Source organism: Nicotiana attenuata, unplaced genomic scaffold (genome assembly GCF_001879085.1).
Source record: "Nicotiana attenuata strain UT unplaced genomic scaffold, NIATTr2, whole genome shotgun sequence".
Taxonomy (NCBI): Eukaryota; Viridiplantae; Streptophyta; class Magnoliopsida; order Solanales; family Solanaceae; genus Nicotiana; species Nicotiana attenuata.
Window position 1 is genome coordinate 33,302 of NW_017674674.1, and position 23,939 is coordinate 57,240.

General features: G+C 41.6%; 1 protein-coding gene and 1 pseudogene across 1 annotated transcript; one reads left to right on the forward strand and one right to left on the reverse strand.

The window, feature by feature from the left end:
* Nucleotides 1-5,878: 5,878 nt before the first annotated feature.
* Nucleotides 5,879-9,147, forward strand: LOC109219099 (annotated as a pseudogene).
* A 150-nt stretch (nt 9,148-9,297) lies between these two features.
* Nucleotides 9,298-12,993, reverse strand: LOC109219098 (mitochondrial import receptor subunit TOM20). Its single transcript, XM_019383522.1, has 6 exons — nt 12,747-12,993; nt 12,482-12,560; nt 11,985-12,154; nt 11,853-11,900; nt 9,931-10,017; nt 9,298-9,611 (listed from the first exon to the last, which is right to left on the reverse strand). The coding sequence occupies exons 1-6, from the start codon at nt 12,840-12,842 to the stop codon at nt 9,480-9,482; spliced, it is 612 nt and encodes a 203-aa protein (XP_019239067.1). The 5' UTR covers nt 12,843-12,993; the 3' UTR covers nt 9,298-9,479.
* Nucleotides 12,994-23,939: the final 10,946 nt, after the last annotated feature.

Consider the following 23,939-nt stretch of genomic DNA (forward strand, 5'->3'; position numbering starts at 1 on the left):
CTCTTCTGATATGGCCTGCATGTGTAGGCGGATCCTGGAATGGCCATGGTGGCTCAGGCCACTACTTGGAGGTTTGCATATTCTACGGTTATGAGAATTCACCTAAGTGTTGCTATGGTTCTCCTTAAGTGAGTTAAGTGAAAAGCTTTTGAGTGATGAAGTGTTAGCCTATTAGCGGTCCCGAAGTCGTATGTGTCATGTTAGGTGCAGTGAGTGGTATGGGATTCGAAGTAAAGATCAAGGTAACAGCTCGATGTGGACAAAGATGTCACGAGCTCGAATGAGCAAGAAAAAGGGTGGAATGTTTAAAGTAAATTGGTATTGTCTTCAGTGTCACCTGAGATCGATGTGTTGTGAAAAAGGCTTAGCATCCTGGTTAAGGATTCTTGACCGCTTTTCAACGTTAGTGCGGCCGATGGTTTAGATGTGCGGACCCGTTATTCATTTCGGAAAATTGTGGGAGCGTGTCCCACGGGAAGATTGTATAAGTGTGACATGTAGTCACTTGATTGACTAAAGATTTAAACCAGGTATAAGGATTGTGGTAACATCATTAATTTGAGAATTTATGCCGGGAGGGCACTTTGTTTGTTGGGTTGCGAACTGAGGAGGTTGCTCCGGTTATGATGGTTGTTCTTATGTGTTATGAGGAAAAGGGGGTTACTATGGACCTTTGAAAGGTTATTAGCCAAGTTGGTGCAATCAGAAATCAGCTTGAGATCAGTGGATTGATTTATATATGAGCAGGGCTTTATATCAAGCCGGTTGTGTTTGTTTCAGCGAGCGTTCCTTATGGAGGAACAGTCGGGGTGTTATTTTGTCATCAGCTATTCCAGGTAATGATGTATTGCGCCGTATGAGTTATGAGACGGCTTGGTAAATTTTTATGTGTTGAAGTTATGTGTGGCGATGATGTTATATGAGCAGAATGGCTCGTGAGATTCAGATCTTGTATCGCACCTCAGTTACGCCCGAGTTTGTGGATTATAGCGTTATATGTCTCCCCAGGGAATGGTGTTATATACTTAGCATGGTTATGACTGATGCTTAGTATCTTGTTGTAATGAGCAATTTAGCTCGATGTACATCTCCTTACGTGAGCTCCATGTGTGGATCGGGTGGCACGCCGCCATGGTTATGATTGCTCGGATCGGGTTGCACGCCGCAACAAGTGTGATGTTCAGTACAGTTTCCCATATCTGTTTATTGTGTTATGTTTCCTATTTTCTGGAGGAGGCTCATATTAGCTGCGCGCCCGCGTCGCATGTATGATTCGCGAGCGGGGTAATTGAAATTTCTTTTCAGAGTTCACTTTTCTTTTTTTGTATCGCATTCTAATTGGTAGCCTATTGGCGCATTGTGACATCATATGAGACTTTTGGTCATGTTGGGGTGGCTTATTGTCTGAGCATTCGTACTGGGTGAGACGAGATTGTTGGATCTAGGATCAGTGCAATCTGATTACGTGAAATATTTATTAAGAGGCAAAGACCATTAATTGGTTCAGAATGAGGTAATGCTTCTTGTCAGGAGTATAGACTCAGTGATTGGTTGACTCGGCAGTCGATTATGAATTTCCGCACATCTCTCCGTTGTGACGTCCTTGCAAGAGTTAGAGTGAGGCCTATGAATGTCATGGGGTGCAATGAGAGCATCAGATTCGTGGAATTTTTGACTAAGTCGATCAGGAAATGTTACTGTGGTCCGGCGAGTAAAGTGATGCGAGGTGTGAACTTCAGCAAGTTATGCGGCCATGTTTGGGTATAGCGTGTAATGATTGTTATGGTGATCATATGCTGGAAACAGGTCGGGCATAAAATTCCGGATGTTGGAATTGGGCTCTAAGGCTTATTTGCTTGAATAAAAAGGAATATCTTCAGAATTGATCGAGCTGGTGTGCTCAACTGAGTTGTGGTAGCACGGTAAGGTGCATGAGGAGTTAAACATTGAATCATGGAACTGGAGGGTCCTGGGATCATTTCTTACCACTAGCGGAGTTTGCTTACAACGATAGTTATCAGTCCAGCATTCAGATGGCGCCGTATGAGGCTTTATATGGTAGGAGGTGTAGATCTCCGGTGGGTTGGTTTGAGCCGGGTGAGGCCAGGCTATTGGGCACAGAGTTAGTACAGGATGCATTGGAAAAGGTTAAGACGATTCAGGATAGACTCCGTACAGCCCAGTCCAGACAGAAGAGTTACGCGGACAGGAAGGTTCGTGATGTTTCATATATGGTTGGTGAGCGGGTTCTGCTTCGGGTCTCGCCTATGAAAGGCGTCATGAGGTTTGGGAAGAAAGGAAAGTTGAGTCCGAGGTTTATTGGCCCTTTTGAGATCTTGCCGCGAGTTGGGGAGGTTGCCTATGAGCTTGCCTTGCCTCCCATTTTGGCCGGAGTTCATCCGGTATTTCATGTTTCGATGCTCCGGAGGTATCACGGTGATCCGTCGCATGTGTTGGATTTCAGTTCAGTCCAGTTGGACAAAGATCTATCCTATGTTGAGGAGCCAGTGGCTATATTGGACAGAAAGATCAGGAAGTTGAGGTCAAAGAACATTGCTTCAGTGAAGGTTCAGTGGCGGGGTCAGCCGGCCGAGGAGGCGACTTGGGAGACCGAGCGGGATATGCGCAGCCAGCACCCTCATCTTTTCACTACTTCAGGTATGTTCTCTATGCTCGTTCGAGGACGAACGAATGTTTAAGTGTAGGAGGATGTAACGACCCGGCCGGTCGTTTTTGGAATTTACGCCCCGATCCTCCCTTAACTGCTTCCCCTAAGTTCATTTGTGCTATTTTGGTTTGCCGGGATGTTCGGTGTTAGGATTTGTAGTGTTTTGGGACATTTAGTCCCTAAATGAGAGCTTAAGTGTTGAAAAATGGTCCGAAGTTGGAACATCCTGAAGACGACCTCAGAATGGAAATCCGATGGTTCCATTAGCTCCGTTAGGTGATTTCGGGGTTGGGAGCGTGTTCGGAATGTATTTTGGAAGTCTGTAGCTCATTTAGACTTGAAATGCCGAAGTTTAAATTTTTGAAGTTTCCGGTCCGATAGTGAGGATCCGAGGGTCGGATTGGAATTCCGGAAGTTGCAGTAGCTCCGTCATGTCATTTGGGATGTGTGTGCAAAATTTCAGGTCATTTGGACGTGTTTTGGTTTGGTTTTTGATCGAAATCGTATTTGGAAGGAATTTGAAGTTCATAGGCTTGAATCTTTGATTAATTCGGGTTTCCGGCGTTGTTTTAGGTGTTTTCAAGATTGGTACAAGTTTGAATAAGGTATTAGGTGGTATTGGTGCTTTTGGTTGAGGTCCCGGGGGCCTCGGGATGATTCCGGGTAATTAACGGACGAAAATTTCTAAGTTTGCAGCAGCTGGTATTTTGTTCCTTCTGGTATTTTCGCTTCTGCGGCTTGGGAACCGCAGAAGCGAGTTTGGTCCCCCCCCTCAGGAACCGTAGAAGCGGTTATTTATTCGCAAAAGCGGAGGTCTGACCTTTTAAAAGAAGCCGTAGAAGCGGCCAGTGTTTCGCATAGGCGGGACCGCAGAAGCGATCCCTAGACCGCAGAAGCAGCATTCACTGCACAGATATAGAAATTCGAGGGTTTTAATTTCATAAGTTGGAGAAATCAATTGAGAGCTCGGTTTTAGGCGATTTTGAGTGGGTTTCGAAGAGAAGATCACTGGGTAACGTTTTTTTGGTCCCTTTTTGTTATATTTCATCATTATATAGTTAAATACATCATTGGAATTCGAATTTAGGATCAAAAAATTGGATAATTTGGGGTAAAACTTCATTGCCGAAACTATTGAATTTTGAGTGGGCATTTGACCTCCGATTTGGGAGATTTTTATATGGTTAGACTCGTGAGAGTACGAGGGTTCTAAAAATGTGAAAATTATTTGATTCCAAGACGTTAGCCTGAAGGGCATTTTGGTTATTTCACCTAATTTTACGCCGTAGCTTTGAATTTATTAGCAAAACCAGGTGTTTGCGATGTTATTTACGATGTGTAATTGAATTGAATAGATTTGAGCCATTTGGAGTCGGATACTCGTGGCAAGAGCGTGGTTTCTAGTTGATATTGAGCCGGTTCGAGGTAAGTGGCTTGTCTAACCTTATGTGGGGGACTTTTCCCTTTAGGACATGATCTTTGAATATTTGAATGCCTCGTACGTGAGGTGACGAGCGCGTACTTGAGCTAATTGTTGTAAACCCGTTTCTACTTGAAGTATTTAAATTGAGATTTCATGTTTACTTGTTCATTTTAAACTGTAAGTTTATACCTGTGCTAGCTTAGAGACTCATGTTTATCTGGCTTACTTGCTAATTGTTTAGCTGTGCCATTTGTACTCTGTGGAACATGTTAGGCTAGAATTTACTATTTCTTGTCCTGATCTTTTAGCATTATTCTGAGATTATGAGTTGCTTGTTGTTGTGTGTTTAATTTGGGACTACGGGACGGCTTCCCGGGAGATCCCCCTGTACTTGAGATATTCTGGACTGAGGGTGCGGGATACCAAGAGATCCCTAGCACATGTGTTTCTATATATATACTGGGATACCAAGAGATCCCCGGCTTACTTATTGAGGATACCAAGAGATCCTCGGGATACCGAGAGATCCCTAGTGTATATGATGAGGACACCAAGAGATCCTCGGGATACCAAGAGATCCCTAGTGTATATGATGAGGATACCAAGAGATCCTCGGGATACCAAGAGATCCCCGGCTACTATTCCTTGTTGAGGGCAGTTTTCCTTGTATTGTACCTTGCTTTCTATTACTGTTCTTCCTTATTTACCTGGTTTAGAATTCTCGTTGTAGACTTTATTTAAACTGTTCTGTTATCTCATTATTTATTATGTTATCTCAGTAGGGCCCTGACCTTCCTCGTCACTACCCAACCGAGGTTAGGCTTGGCACTTACTGAGTACCGATGTGGTGTACTCATGCCCTTCCTGCGCATGTTTTTCATGTGCAGATCCAGGTACTTCCTCCCAGGTGTATCATCCTCGTGGTGGAGAGTTCTAGCTGAGACTTGAGGTATATCTGCTACGTCCGCAGACCAGGAGTCTCTACTCTATTCCGGCTTTAGCAGATAGTTCCTTTCTTTTCTTTCATGTTGTTAGACATTCTGGTGTAGAGCAGATCACTACATTCTATTAGCCTGTGTTTCCCGTGAGTTTCCGGGTTTTGGGATTTAGTTATAGACTTCCGCATATTTTTGAGTTGTTTAGGCTGAGTGGCCTTATATACAATTGTTATTTCCGTATGTTCAGTTTTAATTAATTATTCCGCAAATGTTAATTTGTTATTCCGTACTGTTAGGCTTACCTAGTTGTAGGAACTAGGTGTCATCACGACATGTTCATGGAGGGTGAACTGGGGTCGTGACAATCCCAAAATCAATAAGAATTCTCCCTCCCTACTTTTCTCTGCAATACTCTTCTTCTTTTTTTTATTATTTCATAACACTGTCAAAATATTTGGAAAGAATATCTAAATTTACCCTTTTTACTTTTATTATTGATCCAAAATTCTCCTCTATTATACTTTAGGTTGAAATTCCATTAAATTAGCAAATACAAGTCAATTTGTTAATATGAATGATAACCGAAGGTAAAAAGTATTGTATAAGTGATTTTTGCTTTTTCCAATTTAATATAAATATTTTATTAATTTAAGTATAGGAAATTGGTTCTAAAATAATGAATATGTTACGTCCCTCGTCTCCCGCCCCCTATCCTTATGGGTGAGTAGTATTATTTTTCTTTCATCAAACGGGTCCCTTTTCTTCATGTTTTTAATCTGCAAATACCAATAAAACATCATCAAGAGTATTATAAATTTATAGTAATATAATACGCCGAAAAAACAAGAGCATTATAGTTTACCTTCGTCCCACCTTGATGCCCTGCTCCTCTGCTCTGCTCTTATAAAAAAACAATAAGAGAGTGAACAGAGAAATCATACGTAACGTATCCCACCTCCACCCCAAACAAGACAGGACCATTAACTTCGTTCATAACCAAGAAAAAAAAAAAGATTGAACTTTGAGAAGTTCTGAAGCTGTTAATTGCCACAATTATTATATCCAATTATGATGGTTCATTTGAAAGAAAGATTTGGTTTCTTCTTCAACAACAGATGATTGGTTTTTGTTGTTGCAATGTGGATTCAAACTTTTGCTGGCATTGGATATCTCTTCGGCAGCATTTCTCCTATAATTAAAAGCTCTCTGAATTATAATCAGAAGCAGATTGCTCGATTGGGTGTGGCAAAGGACTTGGGCGATAGTGTTGGATTCCTGGCTGGTACTTTGTGTGAAATCTTGCCTTTATGGGCTGCACTTCTTGTTGGTGCTATTCAGAACTTTATTGGTTATGGTTGGGTTTGGCTCATTGTCACTGGCCGAACTTTTCCTTTGCCATTATGGGCTGTGAGTATCCTTCTGCTCTTTTCCCTCAATCTGCTCTTTTCTTTGTAAAAGGTATCTTGCTCTTTTTCCTTGTCCACTTATTTCATTTGTAACTTTTTGCTATCCGTTGGATGTTGCATACATTCCATGTTTGTTTATGGAAGACAATTGTGTTTTATCCTATCTTGCTCATACTCCCCAAAAATACAGCCGCACCCATGTCGGATCCGACACACACCCACTGACATTTCCGGAGAGTCCGAGCAAAATAGGTTTTTTCTTATATAATATGCATTAAATATATAGGGTTGTCACTTGTTAAATCAGGGATTATTAAATCAAAAGTTTTGCTTTGTCAAACTCAAACTATTTCTGTATATTGATGCTCTTTAAGAATTCTGCTTTTTTTAACCTTGTTTGATATTTCTATATTGAGGAAGTTTGTAAATGTAAAAGGGAAGGTGCAATAGTATATTTGGGTGAAGTGGACTGCTTTTTTCTTTTTTCTACTTCTTTGATAGCTTGCACATGACTTATCAACAATCTCCTCATCTAGATATCCTCATTACTAGTAGAAAATATAGAGAACTTCTAGTACTTTTTATTTTATTTTGTATAATATTGGTCCTATATGAGCTTAAGTGGAGCGACTTGGTTGGTGAGAATTCATATAGCTGACCCCAATTTGCTTGCATAGCAGCAAGATTCTTTGTTTTGAATTGGGATATCTATATGATCAATATTCATTGTGCTTCTCTCAGACGGTTGGTCATTCACCTAAGATGTTGATCAAAGTCCCTTATTTGCTGATCATCATCATAATGAGTAATGTCTTATCGATGACATTTACTGGCATAACTTATTGGTATCTGCTAGAGTGCTAAATTGTCATGGATTCCTATTTTTCTTTCACACTGGCGTAATTATGTCCATTTCGCTGCAGATGTGTATTCTTATATTTGTAGGAACAAATGGTGAAACCTACTTTAACACAGCAGCTTTGGTTTCTTGTGTACAAAATTTCCCCAAAAGCCGTGGTCCTGTGGTTGGGATTCTGAAAGGATTTGCTGGCTTAGGTGGTGCTATTTTGACTCAGATATATGCAGTAATCCATTCACCAGATCACGCTTCACTTATATTTATGATTGCCGTTGGACCAGCAATGGTAATTATCGCTCTCATGTTTATAATCAGGCCTGTTGGAGCCACAGACAAGTCAGGCCTTCTGACGGATTAAGTTTTTCATTCATTTACAGCATATGTCTCCTTTTGGCTTCTTACTTAATGGGAGTTATGCTTGTTGAAGACCTTATTGATGTTAGCCACAATGTTGTCATAATCTTCACAGCTATTCTATTTATCCTCTTGATAATCCCTATTGTGATTCCCATCTCCTTGAGTTTCTCTCAAGAGCCAAGAGTAGCAGCAGAAGAGGCACTACTACTATCTGAGTCACAGAAACAAGATCCTGAAAATTCTGAACACGACGATGGTCATGAAGTTATAGTTAGTGAGGTTGAAGAAGAGAAACCAAAGGAAGTAGACTTGCTTCCGGCTTTAGAAAGGCAAAAAAGAATTGCCCAACTACAAGTGAAACTAGCACAAGCAGCTGCTGAAGGAGCAGTGAGGATCAAAAGAAGAAGGGGTCCCCATAGGGCAGATTTTTGGCTTATGTTTTTCTCACTGCTTTTAGGTTCTGGTTCTGGTTTAACTGTCATTGATAACTTGGGACAGATGAGCCAATCTTTAGGATCTAATAACACACATGTATTTGTTTCCTTGATCAGCATATGGAACTTCCTTGGCCGTATTGGGGGTGGATATTTTTCTGAAATAATTGTCAGGTACATGAAATTCACTGCTCATACATGGATGGTTTCACTTAAATTCTAAGAAATTTCTAACACAACATTGTCTTATTGACAAACAGGGATAATGCATATCCAAGACATGCAGCTATAGCTGTTGCCCAAGTTGTAATGGCCTTTGGCCATTTCTTCTTTGCTATGGGTTGGCCTGGGGCAATGTACATTGGTACTCTTTTGGTTGGACTTGGTTATGGGGCTCATTGGGCGATTGTACCAGCTGCTGCTTCAGAATTGTTTGGCTTAAAAAATTTTGGGGCATTGTACAATTTCCTGACTCTTGCCAATCCAGCAGGTTCATTAGTATTCTCAGGTGTTATTGCCAGTAGTATATATGACTGGGAAGCTGAAAAGCAAGCTCAACAGCACAATGATGGACAGTTGAATTTGGCTTCGGTTTTGACAAGTTTTCTTAACATGGATGAACCTCTCAAGTGTGAAGGCGCCATTTGCTTCTTCTTGACTTCTTTGATAATGTCAGGACTTTGCATTATTGCAGCTGTTCTAAGCATGATTCTGGTGTATTGCACGAAGACTGTGTATGCTCAAATGTATGGAAAGTCTCGTACATAATTTATCCTCAAAGTACAAAAGGGATGGAAATCTAAGCATCCTGAAGAGAGACACCCTCGCTATTTTCATGGCATGACACTGCATAGCCATCAATAGAGCTCCTCTGCCTGAGAGCAAGCGACAAAGAAAGCACAATAGCCTGGTTTTGCTGTTGGTAGTTGTCCATGGTTGGGTGAAATATACATATTTGTGTTGCAAGTGATTTTTGTATATCTGTATTTTCTCAAACTTTGAAATTGTTAAAGTTTGGATGTCAACCTCCATTTATTGATTGAAGCGGTGTTGATCTTTTCTTTTCCCTTCACTGTACTGTTTCTTTGTTAATATTAAGTCCTTTTGCAGCCAGAGATTGTGGTCACGACATCGGTTGGCCGCTCAAGTAATTTTTGTATAAGTTTTTGATGGCAGCGACATCTATCTAAATTCGATAACCAAGAAACACAATTAGATTAATTTGCATAAAATTATAATGAATTAAAACCATAGGTCAAAGCCGAACTCCATGAAATATATCAAAAGAAAAAGAATGTTCTTATTTAATCTATTACACTAGCAAAAGTCTTAATTTCAGTAACTAAATGAAAAACTCTGACATGTATCTTGGCCAGTAAAGCTGTATTCTAGCTTCATTGTGGAGGAGGAGGCGGTGGCGGCATATTGGATTTTGCAAATCCCACCCATGCAACAATACCAACTGCAAGTATTACCCATCCAAAAATGTCATACTTGAGATCACTGCTCTTCTTCTTTTTGGAACTCTGCGATGCAAGAACAGACATAATGGTGAATAAGCAACAACAGTTTGATGAAATGGAACTAAATTTGATAAAACCAGCAGATTTTCGTAACTTAAACACCTATCTTTGAGGACTTTTAATGTTTCAAATTAATTACCATGGAGGGTAAAGTAAAACGTTTAAAGGCGTACAAAATGAAAGAGAAATAGGGCTTTGAAAGGAAAGACATCATGACTTTGAAGAATAATTTAAAAAGAAGAAAAACAAGACGCATTAATCAGTACGATTAATGCAACTAAGAAGGATAAGAGATTGCTCCTATCAAGAGATGGGGGTGTACCTTTGTGCTTGTCGATGTTGAAGGCTCTGGTCCCATAGCTTGTGGCATGGAACCCTGTTTGTGGATTTCCATGTGCAACTCTGGAGCCTAATCATAACGTAGAAGAATTATAATTGAGATTCCCAACCAGAACACGAGACATTTCATGAGTAGAAATACCACAAATTTGGCAAAAAGGATAAACAAAAACAATCAAAAATTACCACAAGCAGCAACACCTAGTCGGGACATCTATGATAAGCTTGTTCGCTTTGAATAAACAGAATCACACATCAACATTATTTACCAAAGACAAAATGCAACTCAATCAAGAGTTACACTTCTCTAAATTCTTAGCCTGATAAAAGAATCCAACTGTATTGGTTTTTATTTTCCTAACAGGAAACAGGGTCAGACTAAAAAATGTTGAAACCAACTGGTCGTTAGATAGACAAAGCTTCATCTATTCAGAACTCTCCAAAAACCACCATTCTCTACAAGGTTTAGGAAGATACATGCAAAAGAAGAAAAGTTAATCATCTTTTATAAGCAAGTACCGGGTCCATGCCAGCAAACATTTGCTCAACGAAAACCAAGCAATCAGAAAGAAAGAAAAATAGTCATCTTAGTACCTCATTAGTATGTGCAATAATTTTTACAATAAAAGTTAATATTGAACTTCATTACATTAAAGTCCATTCGCATTGCAGTAAATCGATATTTATATGCCCACATAATCTTATATGCAGAGCAAACATCTCCATCAAAGGATTGCTTTGCCATTGGAACATCTTCAACCAGCTTTTACCTTGCACTTCCCAATTCAGTCTGCCAACGATTTGGGGAATATACCAGCGGGGGAGAAATAAGGAAGAGAGGGTTCAACAAAGACCACAAACAAAAGCCAAAAGATAAAAAGGATGTTTTTTGAATGGAAGATCAAAAGGAAGTTTTTTAAATGGAAGATCAAAAGGATGTTAATGTGCATCTATATCATAATAGCGCTTTCAGTGTCATCAGACCATTCTAATCAGGTCCATGATGCTTCCCGTATAGCTTACAAATTAAGATGCCTGGAGAGGGAAAAAGATTTTTCCTCTGAAAGCTTAATAAATCTTTAATACAGTAAATGCTGAATGTTATCTGTATAAAGAAATTAAGATGCCTAAAGCAGGGAAAAGCTTTTCCTTTGCAACCTTAGTAAATCTTTAATATAGTAAATTTGAATGTTTTCCGGACCCGTGGGATCCACTTCATCACCACCGAAACCAGAGAAATACCCAGCCAGCCCAGTAAACTCCGACGAAACCTTCTAAGGAGTCTCACACCTCATAATTATGTGAATAACAACAGAATAAAATAAATACAGATGTAGCGAAAAAAATTGCAGATTTGATAGTCTCCTTTTTTCTGTTGGATAGGTAAATTCTGAAGTATACTGTCACTTGCTATATGGTGTTTAGTGCATCTTCGCTTCAGTTCTATTTCACCTCTCCTTTTTCTAAATTCCTTCTTCATTTTAGGGTCTTACGTATTATTTTTCCTTAGCTGTTGCTACTTTTGAGAATTCCTAGCAATGTAAAGGAAGTAGGAACTGAATAGGAAGTCAAAAAGACCTCCAGAAACACAATTTCTTTATAAGGGACCTCCAGGAACAGAATTAGTACAATGAGCAGTTCACTTACCAACGCCATGGATATAATATGTATAGCTGTATGAGCACATGCAATGAGGGATAACGTATATCTCGATGGAAGTTACCTATTCTTCTTTTATAAGATAATTGCACTTATTGCATTTGGCTCAAAACCAAAATTGAATGGCTGTCTTACAATAACTGCCTTTTAAGTTGCTCAAGCATTCATTTGGAATATCTAAATGAAATATAAGGATGCAGAGGACAGAACATATCGAAAGTTAGCTAAAAATAACAAGAGCTTCACCTTAGAGGTAACTTCCAAAGACTTGCGGTAAATGTCATTTCCTGGATCCTGCATTCAGAGGACCAAAAAGGCTAAGGTAACTGCAGCAGTAAGCACAAAATACATTTGAATGCCTATTTGAGAAAGATATACCGCATCAACTGCCTGCTGAAAGCACTGAGTTGCTTTGTCAAAGTAAACCTTAGCCTCGTCCATATCAGGAGTTAAAAATGCATGAGATGTATGTGCATTCCCCAAACACCAAAGAGTTTCATGTTTTTCAGGATTAACCTCCAATGCCTCCTCCAACTTTGAGGTTGCCTCTACAGAGATAATTCCAACCATAAATTAAACAACAAAAGACGGACGAAAAAGAGACTTTTAAAACCCAAAGTAACAAAACAGTTCTGTCTTTAAGCATGGGAATAGAGATTGATATGCATAAACAGCAGGCAAAAGCAACATTTTTTCGAAGAGAAACATTGTCTTGAATAAAATAAACTAAATTCTCCTACCCCCCCCTCCCCCCCCCCCCCCACAAAATTCGTCTGCAAATATATTTTTATCAACGGCAGGAGATTGTCCTTAAAAATCCAAATTTTAGCAGACTGTTTAATCAAAGCCCAAGATTCAAGTAGGTAGTGCAATACCAGAAATCATCTGTTTAGATTCAGGAACGGGCTGGAACTGTGATAATTCCAATAATGCACCTCCCCATCTCGTCAAGTTCTGCATTTGTTATTATATCAGAAACAATAGATTCAGTTTATTGAGGCAATATAGCATATAACTTACAAATATAAAAACATATCAAGCTGGTGGAACACAGCTAAACATAACTCTATATATATGTCTTAATACTATAGTAACAAATTATACGCTTGAAATGAGAAGATAAAAAGGAGAAATACGCACATCAGCATCGACGGGATTCTGAGCGTAAGTGGTTTCGGCAGTCTTACGAGCGTGCTCGAAGAAGAGGAGGCGATCGAACTCGCTTTGCATATCCATTTCCACTGTTACTTAGGACCTTACAATTTTTGTTAGGGTTCTACCAAAATCCTCTTTCCCACTTCCTAATGGCGGCCCGCCCTTGGTTTTTGTCGACAGAAGGGACTTAACTTAAAAATCTAAGACAGTATGCTACGTCAACTTGTACTACAACACAGCTTGTGACACGTCAGGGGTATGAAAAAATATAGTGGGCAAGTACTGGACTTTAATATAGCGGAATGAAAGGGGAATTTATATATATATATATATATATATATATATATGAAAAATTTACACAAATGTCCCAAATAAGTGTCAACTTACCAATCTTTAGCCATTAGTCATATACTTACCAAAACTAGCTAAACACATGTAAAAATTGAAAAATCAAATAAATAAGGTTCTTTCTCTCAATGAATCACATGCAAAAATCTCCTTCCATACTTAGGCGTGATTAGCAATATTAGATGTAAAACCGAAAGGAAATTTCATGGATGAGGTAACAAGTAAGGTGATGAAATACAATATATATATATATATATATATATATATATATATATATATATATATATACAAAAAAAATAATTTCAATGGGTATAGTTGAAATTCATTTAAACATATAGATAAGTCAATATACAAAACTTAAGGAAGATTGGAGGTGATTTGGATTGGTTTTATATCAAAATTCGTAATTAAATCGAGTTCAAAAAGTTCTTCTACGACACATGTATCAAAAATGTATCACGCATGTATCTCACAAACAAGTATACATGTGATACACAATTGATACAAATATGAGACATATGTGATACATAAATGATACACAGTGTGATACACATATCATTTTTTTCTGGTTCAACTTTTACTTCGAATTTTTAATTCAAACCACCTCAAAACTTCACCAAATCATCCCAAAACTGGGAGTCAAGCTCCTTAAGATGTACCCAATCTATTCTAATAACACCCACTCAAAAGAAAGCAAAAATTTGACCCTTTTTTTGCTACAAATAGCTAATTGGCTAATATTAGTAATATTTGGCTAATATTAGTAATAGTTTATGAATTGGTCAATTTTTGTAATGAGCTACTTATAAATAAACATAACTGGTAGTTTTCCTTTATATATTTACATAGTTTTAAATTCACAAATTGATGTAACGACTCAACCGGTCGTTTTGCTTTCTAGAACCTCATTCCCCTAAATAAGACTCCCCGTACGTGCTTTTACTGTTTTATGACATGCGGGGATGGTTAGTTTGGGATTTGGAAGGGTTCGGGTGAAATCGGAACACTTGATTCCTTAAGGTTGGCTAAAAAGGCTAAGTTTGACTTCGGCCAACGTACATCGGAATCGGGATTTGACGATTCCAATAGGTTCGTATGATGATTTCGGACTTGAGCGTATGTTCGGATCGGGTTTTGGATGACCCGGGAGCGTTTCGGCGCCTAATAGTGAATGTTGGTTCTTTGAAGGTTTTGAAGTTCTTTAAATTTGGTTTGGAGTAGGTTTTGGTGATACCGAGGTCCAAATGGGATTACGAGATCGGGAATAGTTCCGTATGGTAAATTAAGACTTGCATGCAAAATTAGGTTTCATTCCGAGTAGTCTAAGTATGATTCGGCGCGTTCGGAGCAATTTGGAAACTTGAAGTTCATATTTTGATTCAATTTAGTCTTGGGGTGTAACTCTTGGTTTTGTTGTTGTTTTACGCGTTTCGAGAGTTCGAGCAGGTCCGTATTATGTTTATAGACTTGTTGGTGTAGTTGGACGGGGTCCCGAGGGACTCGGGTGTGTTTCGGACCGCCCGGAGCTAAATTGAGGAAACCAGATTTTCCAGTTCTGGTTTCCTTCTTCGCGAACGCGAGCGTTTGCAGAGAAGGATTTGAGCAGTGGGGAAATTTGCCCTTCGGATCGCGAGAAGGGGATCGCTTTCGCGGACCCTTGAGGTCCCAGTCCTACGCGTTCGCGTAAGCCCCGTCGCTTTCGCGTAGGAGGGAGAGACCTGGGGAGGGCTCAAGGTCAGTGCTCTTCGCGTTTGCGAAGGTGTCCTCGCGTTAGCGAAGGACAGGCCTGGTAAGCCTTCGCGTTCGCAAGGTCCTAGTTGCGTTCGCGTAGGCCAAGTTTCATGGGCCTGGGCCATTGCCTTCACGAATGCGAGGCCTGTTCCGTATTCGGGAAGAAGAATGCAGCTGGGCAGAGAGTTTTAAAAATCGGGACTTAGCCATTTTGGGGTTCATTTATTGCACTCTTAGGCGATTTTGGAGCTTCAAAAAGGGGAATTTCAACTTAGCTATTGAGGGGTAAGTAATTTCTACCTAATGTGAGTTTAATACATAGATTATGGGTAGATTTTAACATGTAAATTAGTGAAAATCATACGTTTAGGTGAAAACCTAGGTTTTTGATAAAAATAGGATTTAACCACGAAATTTGTATATTTGAGTTCATGAGGTCATGGGTAACAACTTTTTTTGAAAATTTTCAGAATCCGGGCACGTGGATCCGGGGCTGAATTTTAGGGATTCTTCAAATAGGATTGGGAAATCACTTTGATAGTTAGGATAGGAACTTTTGAACATGTATTGATTAAATTATATACCATTTGACTAGTTTTGGATTGTTTGGCTCCGAATTGAGGGCTTGAGCACAATCTTGGACCGGAAAGTAGGCTTTGAGTCGAGGTAAGTCTCTTTTCTAACCTTGTAATAGGGAATAACCCCATAGGTGAATTTAATTAATATGTGCGTCTATTTGTGGGGCTACGGACGCACGAGGTGACGAGAGTCCGTACGTAGCTATTAATTATGCTTTTGTCTGGGTAGTTTTAGGTTTACACCATGCTTTGTTGACACCGTTATTTGATTATGCTTACTAATTGCCTTGAATAGAGCTGAGGTTGAGGATTTCAAGATTTTAAATGTTTCTAGTTGAATTTCTTTTTTTGGAAAGAATTGAGGGATATTATGATAACTTGAGAAATCTATGTTCAACCGCATCGCAGGTATATTCCGTGAGCGGGATAAATTTCCACTACTCTCATGGGGGCGGGCCGTTCGCCTTAGCAGGTTAATAGATGTATCTATGGTTTTAGTTCGACCTTCGGCAGTGCACACAGTATATGTATATGTATATTTGGATCGGGCTGTACGTCCTCAGCATAATTCGTGCGTAATAATACTGGAAGTCCTATTATATTTGATATTATTTCATTGACTTGAGAGGTTACATGGTTAAATGAGGGAAATGATTTTGGTACTTACTAACGGTGAAAGGATTGTTTATTTATTTCTTGCTCTGAGTTCTATTGTTATTTATATATGTCATGTTTGATTAGAATTTCATATATTTTATTGTTGGACCATAGTAAGTGTCGAAGTCAACCCCTCGTCACTACTTCTTCGAGGTTAGACTAGATACTTACTGGGTACATATTGTTTATGTACTCACGCTACACTTCTGCACTAAATGTGCAGGAATTGAGGCAGGTGCATCTAGATATCAGTCCGGCGTGCATCCTTGACGACTACGAGACTTTGCGGTGAGCTACCTTCTGAGCTCGTTCTGCAGCAGCCGAAGTATCCCTTTTACTCTATTTTCTGTCTATCTCATTTAAGACAGTAGTGTAGTATTCTTTTGTATATTAGTATCTCATACACTTGTGATACCAGGTCTTGGTGATTTATGCTAGTAGACACTTGAGGGTTTTTGGGTTATTTTATTTACCTCACTTGCTTTAAAAATCTTGATCTCTCATTTTATTTAAATTCTTACTTCTTATTTATGCACAAATTAAAAATCAACAAATTTTAAATCTTTAAAAGAAAGGATCATAGAGTTAGTTCACTGATAGGCTTGCCTAGCGGTAACGTTGGGCGCCATCATGAGCTATAGGAGAAATTGGGCCGTGACAACATGGTATTAGAGCACTAGGTTCACATAGGTCTCACAAGTTATGAGCAGGCCTAATAGAGTCTTGCGGATCTGTGCGGAGACGTCTTTACTTATCTTCGAGAGGCTATAGGGTGTTAGGAAACTACTCTTTCTTCATCTCCTATCGTGCAATTGGTGTTATACTAAGTGTCTTTCTCTTATTCTCTCACAGATGGTGTGAACGCGCACGACAAATGTTCCAGACTCGAGAGGAGCTGCTCCCCTATTGCTAGAGGCCGAGGCCGAGGTAGAGGCCGGGGAGGGCACCAGCCCAAGGTAGGGGACGGGTACGTCCTAGAGCTGCCCCAGCTATACCACCAGTGGAGTACAGGATCCCATAATATAGGAGCAGGGCGAGGTGCCTGCAGTAGAGCCAGCCCTGGTAGATTTCATGTCAGCATCGGGCTTCTAGGAGGTTATGGGTCGTATGCTACCGTTCATGGATTCTATGACCCAAGCTGGTTTATTTCCAGCAGACCCAGCCACATCCCAGGCGGGAGGGAGAGAACAGACCCCTACTGCTCAAGCTCATAGACACACATCGGTCATATATCAGACCCCGGGTACACTACCCATGGACAGAGCCCATCCAGTTACATCAGCTGTACCTGAGCTTAGACCAGCTGCTGCCGACGAGCCGCGGAAGCTACTGGATAGATGGACCAGACTTCATCCTCCTATCTTCGGAGGTGAGAGACACGAGGATTCCCGGGACTTCATTGATAGGTACAGGGACAGACTGCACAACATGAGTATATTAGAGTCCCACGGGGTGGATTTCACTACCTTTTAGCTGGAGGGCAGGGTCCGTTGATGATGGAAGTATTATCTTCTCGGCAGACCAACATGTTATCCTCCCATGACTTGGGATTAGTTTGCCTGCCTTTTCTTGGATACGTATATTCCACCCTCCTAGAGGGAAGAGTTGCATTGTCAGTTTGAGAAGCTCCAGTAGGGTGAGATGTCAGTGACCGATTATGAGGCGAGGTTCTCTGAGTTGTCTCACCATGCACTTATGATACTTCCTATTGACGCAGAGAGAGTGTGAAGGTTTGTTGCGGGGTTCACTCCGGTATTCAGGCCACTATTGCCTGGGAGGTTGAGATGGGGACTTCTTATCTGCTACTAGTGGAGATAGCTCGGAGGATTGAGGGTTACCGTTAGAGAGGTAGAGAGCAGATGCAGCGGGATAAGAGGGCCCGTTGTTCTAGAGAGTTTAGAGGTATCCCGGCTGGGGGCAGAGGTCAGTTTGGGAGAGGTCAACCTAGCAGGCCTGCATATCTAGCACCACCACCTTCCCGGGGTTCTCCAGTGCGACCCTATTTTGGTGTCATGCCAGAGAGTTCTTACCGTCCACCAGCTATTCAGGGTTCTTCCAGTGGGTATTCAGGCCATCAGTGTCAGACTTCAGGGCAGCAATCTACTGTACCGAGAGATTGTTACGAGTGTGGAGATCCGGGCCACATAAAGAGGTTCTGCCCCAGGCTTCAGGGCAAAGCCGTGCAGCAGGGTCAGCAGCCCATCATTATAGCACAAGCCGTCCGACTGCCCAGAAGTGGATGGCAGGCGGGTAGGGGCCGTCCTAGAGGTGGAGGCCAGGCAGGGGGAGGTCAGCCATCTACTGTTCAGTCAGGCGGAGGCCAGCTAGTCAGTGCTCCAGCTAGGTTCTATGCTTTTTTGGCAAGACCATATGGAGTGGCCTCGGATGCCGTGATCACAGGTATTATTTCTATCTGCTATAGGGACGCTTCGGCATTATTTGATCTAGGGTCTACCTGTTCATATGTGTCGTCTCTGTTTGCCCATTTCCGGGATATTTCTCGTGAGTCTTTGGACACTCCTATTTATGTGTTCACTCCCGTGGGCGATTCTATTGTTGTGGATCGGATCTATCGGTCCTGTGTTGTCACATTCTGTGGTTACAAGACTAGAGCGGATCTTTTGTTGCTTGATATGAACGACTTTGAGGTTATCTCGGGCATGGACTGGTTATCTCCATATCACGCTATCCTTTATTGCCATGCCAAGATTGTTACCTTGGTGATGCCACAGTTGCCTAGATTAGAGTGGAAGGGTTTGTCTGTTAGTGCATCTAGTCGGGTTATCTCTTTTCTGAAGGCTCGACACATAGTCAAGAAGGGTTGTTTGGCTTATCTAGCTTATGTTCGGGATACTACTACAGAGACCTAAGTGATTGATTTAGTGCCCATAGTCCGGGAGTTCTCCGATGTGTTTCCTTCTAATCTTCCAGGCATGCCACCAGATCGTGATACGATTTCTTTATTGACTTGACTCTAGGTACCTAGCCTATATCTATCCCACCGTACTGTATGGCTCCGAAAGAGTTAAAGGAGTTCAAGGAACAACTTGAGGAGTTGCTAGCAAAGGGGTTCGTCAGACCAAGTGTATCACCTTGGGGTGCACCAATATTATATGTGAAGAAGAAAGATGGGACTATGCGGATGTGCATTGATTACCGCCAGTTGAACAAAGTTACCATTAAGAATAAGTACCTATTGCCGTGTATTGATGATTTGTTTGACTAGTTGCAGGGTGATAGGGCATTCTCTAAGATCGACTTGAGGTCAGGGTACCATCAGTTGAAGATTCGGGACTCGGATGTTCCGAAGACTGCTTTCCACACTAGATATGACCATTATGAGTTTCTAGTGATTTCCTTCGGCTTGACTAACGCCCCAACGGCGTTTACAGATTTGATGAACAGGGTGTTTAGGCCTTACATTGATTCGTTTGTCATTGTCTTCATTGATGACATTTTTATCCACTCGCGTAGTATGGAGGAGCACGAGCAGCATTTGAGAGTAGTGCTTCAGACCTTGCGGGAACAGAAGCTATATGCTAAGTTCTCTAAGTGTGAGTTTTGGCTAGATTCTGTGGTACTCTATGGGCATGTTGTATCAGGCAAGGGTATTAAGGTGGATCCCAAGAAGATTAAGGCAGTTCAGAGTTGTCCTCGTCCCACTTCAGCGACTGAGATCAGGAGTTTCTTGGGGTTAGCAGGTTATTATCGCCAGTTTGTGGAGGACTTCTCATCTATTGCAGCGCCTTTTGAAAAGATTTACCCAGAAGGGTGCTCCATTCCGTTGGTCCGATGATTGTAAGACAAGCTTTCAGAACCTCAAGACACTTTGATTACGGCACTCGTTCTAGTGTTGCTTTCCGGTTCGGGTATGTATACTGTGTATTGCGACGCTTCACGCGTTGGTTTGGGTTGTGTATTGATACAGGAGGGGCGAGTTATTGCATATGCTTCACGTCAGCTGAATATCCATGAGAAGAATTACCCAGTGCACGATCTAGAGTTAGCCGCGATTGTTCATGCTCTTAAGATCTGAAGGCATTATCTTTATGGGGTGTCCTGTGAGGTTTACACTGATCATCGCAGCTTGCATCATTTGTTCAAGTAAAGGGATCTCAATTTGAGGCAGCGTAGATGGCTTGAGTTATTGAAGGATTATGATATCACCATTGTTTACCATCCGGGCAAGGCGAATGTAGTTGCGGATGCCTTGAGCAGAAAGGCAGAGAGTATGGGTAGCTTCATTTCAGTAGAGGAAAGGCCACTAGCTTTGGACATTCAGTCCTTGGCTAACAAACTTGTGAGGTACATTTCAAAGCCCAGCCGAGTTCTTGCACGCGTCGTTGCCCAGTCTTCACTACTGGAGCAAATTAGGGCTCGACAGTTTGATGATCCGCACCTGTTGGTTCTTGGAGAGACGGTACTACAGGGTGGTGCCAAGGAGGTTACTATCGGCAGGGATGGGTTCAACGACTCCAGGGCCGTCTATGTGTTCCTAATGTCGATGGTTTGAGGGAGAGGATATTAGAGGAGGCACACAGTACTCGATATTCCATTAATCCAGGTGCTATGAAAATGTATCGCGACCTGAGGCAGCATTACTGGTAACAACGGATGAAGAAAGACAGTTGAGTATGTAGCTAGATTCCTAAATTGCCAGCAGGTTAAGTATAAGCACCAGAGGCCAGGTGGCCTACTTCAGCAGATGACTATACTGGAGTGGAAATGGGAGCGCATTACTATGGACTTCGTAGTTGAGTTGCCGCGGACCTTGCGGAAGTGTGATGCAGTTTGGGTCATTGTCGACAGGTTGACCAAGTCGGCACACTTCATTCCGGTTGTGACTACGTATACTTTAGAGAGGTTGGCCCAGATTTATATTCAGGAGATAGTTCGGTTGCATGGTGTGCTTGTTTCCATCATATCAGATAGAGGCCCTCAGTTTACTTTGCATTTCTGGAGAGCAGTACAAAGTGAGGTGGGGACCCGTGTAGAGCTTAGCACAACATTTCATCCATAGACCGGCGGGAACTCGAAGCGGACAGTTCAGATCTTGGAGGACATGCCCAGAGCATGTGTGATTGACTTTTGAGGGTAGTGGGATTGATTCTTGCCTTTGCCGAGTTTGCTTACAACAATAGTTATCAGCCCAACATTGAGATGGCTCTATTTGAGGCTTTATATGGTCGATGGTGTCGTTTTCCCATCGGGTGGTTTGAGCTCGTCGAGGCTAAGTTATATGGTACTGATTTGGTGAAGGATGCCTTGGAAAAGGTAAAGTTGAGTCAGGAGCGCCTTCGCACAGCACAGTCCAGACAGAAGAGTTACGCGGATCAGAAGGCGCGTGATGTATCATTTATGGTATGCGAGAAGTTCTCTTGAATGTCTCGCCGATGAAGGGGATTATGAGGTTCGGGAAGAAGGGCAAGTTGAGCCCAAGGTTTATAGGCCCATTTGAGGTGTTGAGACAAGTCGGAGAGGTTGCTTATGAGCTGGCTTTGCCTCCCAGTCTATCGGGAGTTCATATGGTTTTCCACGTGTCTATGCTCCGGAGGTATCATGCCGACTTGTCACATGTGTTAGACTTCAGCACGATTCAGTTAGATGAGAGCCTCGGTTATGAGGAGGAGCCAGTTGCTATTGTTGATAGGCAGGTTCGCCAGTTGAGATCCAAGAGGATTTCCGCAGTAAAGGTTTAGTGGAGGGGCCAACCAGCCGATGAGGCGACCTGGGAGTCCTAGGAGGACATACGGAGCAAATATCCACACTTATTCAGCACTCCAGGTGTGATTCAAAACCCGTTCGAGGACGAACGAGTGTTTAAGAGGTAGAGAATGTAACGACCCGACCGGTCATTTTGCTTTCTAGAACCCCGTTCCCCTAAATAAGACTCCACGTACGTGCTTTTACTGTTTTATGACTTGTAGGAATGGTTAGTTCGGGATTTGGAAGGGTTAGGGTTGAAATCGGAACACTTGGTTCCTAAAGGTTGGCTAAAAAGGCTAAGTTTGACTTCGGTCAACATTTTGAGTAAACGACCTCAGAATCGGGATTTGATGGCTCCAATAGGTTCGTATGATGATTTCGGACTTGGGTGTATGTTCGGATCGGGTTTTGGATGACCCGGGAGCGTTTCGGTGCCTAATAGTGAAAGTTGGTTCTTTGAAGGTTTTGAAGTTCTATAAATTTGGTTTGGAGTAGGTTTTGGTGATACCGAGGTCCGAATAGGATTTTGAGACCGAAAATAGTTCCATATGGTGATTTAAGACTTGCACACAAAATTTGGTGTCATTCTGAGAAGTCTATCGGAGCGTTCCCAACGTTCGGAGCGATTTGGAAACTTGAAGTTCATATTTTGATTCAATTTGGTTTTGGGGTGTGATTCTTGGTTTTGTTGTTGTTTTACGCATTTCGAGAATTATTGCAGGTCCGTTTTATAGTTATAGACTTGTTAGTGTAGTTGTACGGGGTCCCGAGGGGCGCAGGTGTTTCGGACCGCCCGAAGCTAATCTAAGGAAATCGGATTTTCCAGTTTTGGTTTACTTCTTCGTGAACGCGGAAGGACAATCGCGTTCGATTTACCCTTCGCGATCGCGAGAAGGGGATCGCGTTCGCGGAGCTTTGAGGTCCCAGGCCTATGCGTTCGCGTAAGCCCCGTCGCGTTCGCGTAGAATGGAGTGACCTGGGGAGGGGTCAAGGTCAGTGCTCTTCGGGTTCGCGAAGGTGCCCTCGCGTTCGTGAAGGACAAAGCCGGTAAGCCTTCGCGTTCGCGAGGTCCTTGTCGCATTCGCGTAGGCCAAGTCTTCATGGGCCTGGGCCATTGCCTTTGCGAACGCGAGTCCTGTTCCGCATTCGCGAAGAAGAAGGCAGCTGTGCAGAGAGTTTTAAAAATCAGGTTTCGTTTATTGCACTCTTCGGAGATTTGGAGATTCAAAAAGGGGGATTTCAACCTAGCTATTGAGGGTACGTAATTTCTACCTAATGTGAGTTTAATACATAAATTATGGGTAGATTTTAACACGTAAATTAGTAAAATCATGGTTTTAGGTGAAAACCTAGGTTTTTGATAAAAATGGGATTTAACCACAAAATTTGTTATGGAATTTAGTAAAAATCATATATTTTAGTTCATGAGGTCATCGGTAACAAATTTCTTCAAAAATTTCTGGAATCGGTCACGTGGGCCCGGGGGTGAATTTTAGGGATTCTTCAAATAGGATTTGGAAATCACTTTGATAGTTAGGATTGGAACTTTTGAACATGTATTGATTAAATTATATACCATTTGACTAATTTTGGATTGTTCGGCACCGAATTGAGGGTTTGAGAACAATCTTGGACCGGAAAGTAGGCTTTGAGATGAGCTAAGTCTCTTTTCTAACCTTGTAAGAGGGAATTAATCCCATATGTGAATTTAATTAATGTGCGTCTATTTGTGGGGGCTACGGACGCACGAGGTGACGAGAGTCCGTACATAGTTACTAATTATGCTTCTATCCGGGTAGTTTTAGGTTTACACCATACTTTGTTGACACCGTTATTTGATTATGCTTACTAATTTCCTTGAATAGAGCTAAGGTTGAGGATTTCAAGATTTTAACAATTTCTAGTTGAATTTCTTGTTTTAGAAAGAATTTAGGGATATTATGATAACTTGAGAAATCTATGTTCAACCGCGTCGCAAGTATATTCTGCGAGCGAGGTAAATTTCCACTACTCTCATGGGAGCGGGCCGTTCGCCTCGGCAGGTTAATAGATGTATCTATGGTTCGTGCCGTTCGACCATCGGCAGTGCACGCAATATATGTATATGTATATATGGATCGGGTCGTACGTCCTCGGCATAATTCGTGCATAATAATAC

Excerpts from the sequence above, each read along its gene's own strand:
- LOC109219098 (XM_019383522.1), bottom strand. The coding sequence starts at position 12,842 with ATGGATATGCAAAGCGAGTTCGATCGCCTCCTCTTCTTCGAGCACGCT. Across the intron at positions 12,155-12,481 it reads ATCTAAACAGATGATTTCTG|AGGCAACCTCAAAGTTGGAG; the intron begins GTATTGCACTAC and ends TTATCTCTGTAG. Across the intron at positions 9,612-9,930 it reads CAACATCGACAAGCACAAAG|AGTTCCAAAAAGAAGAAGAG; the intron begins GTACACCCCCAT and ends CTTGCATCGCAG.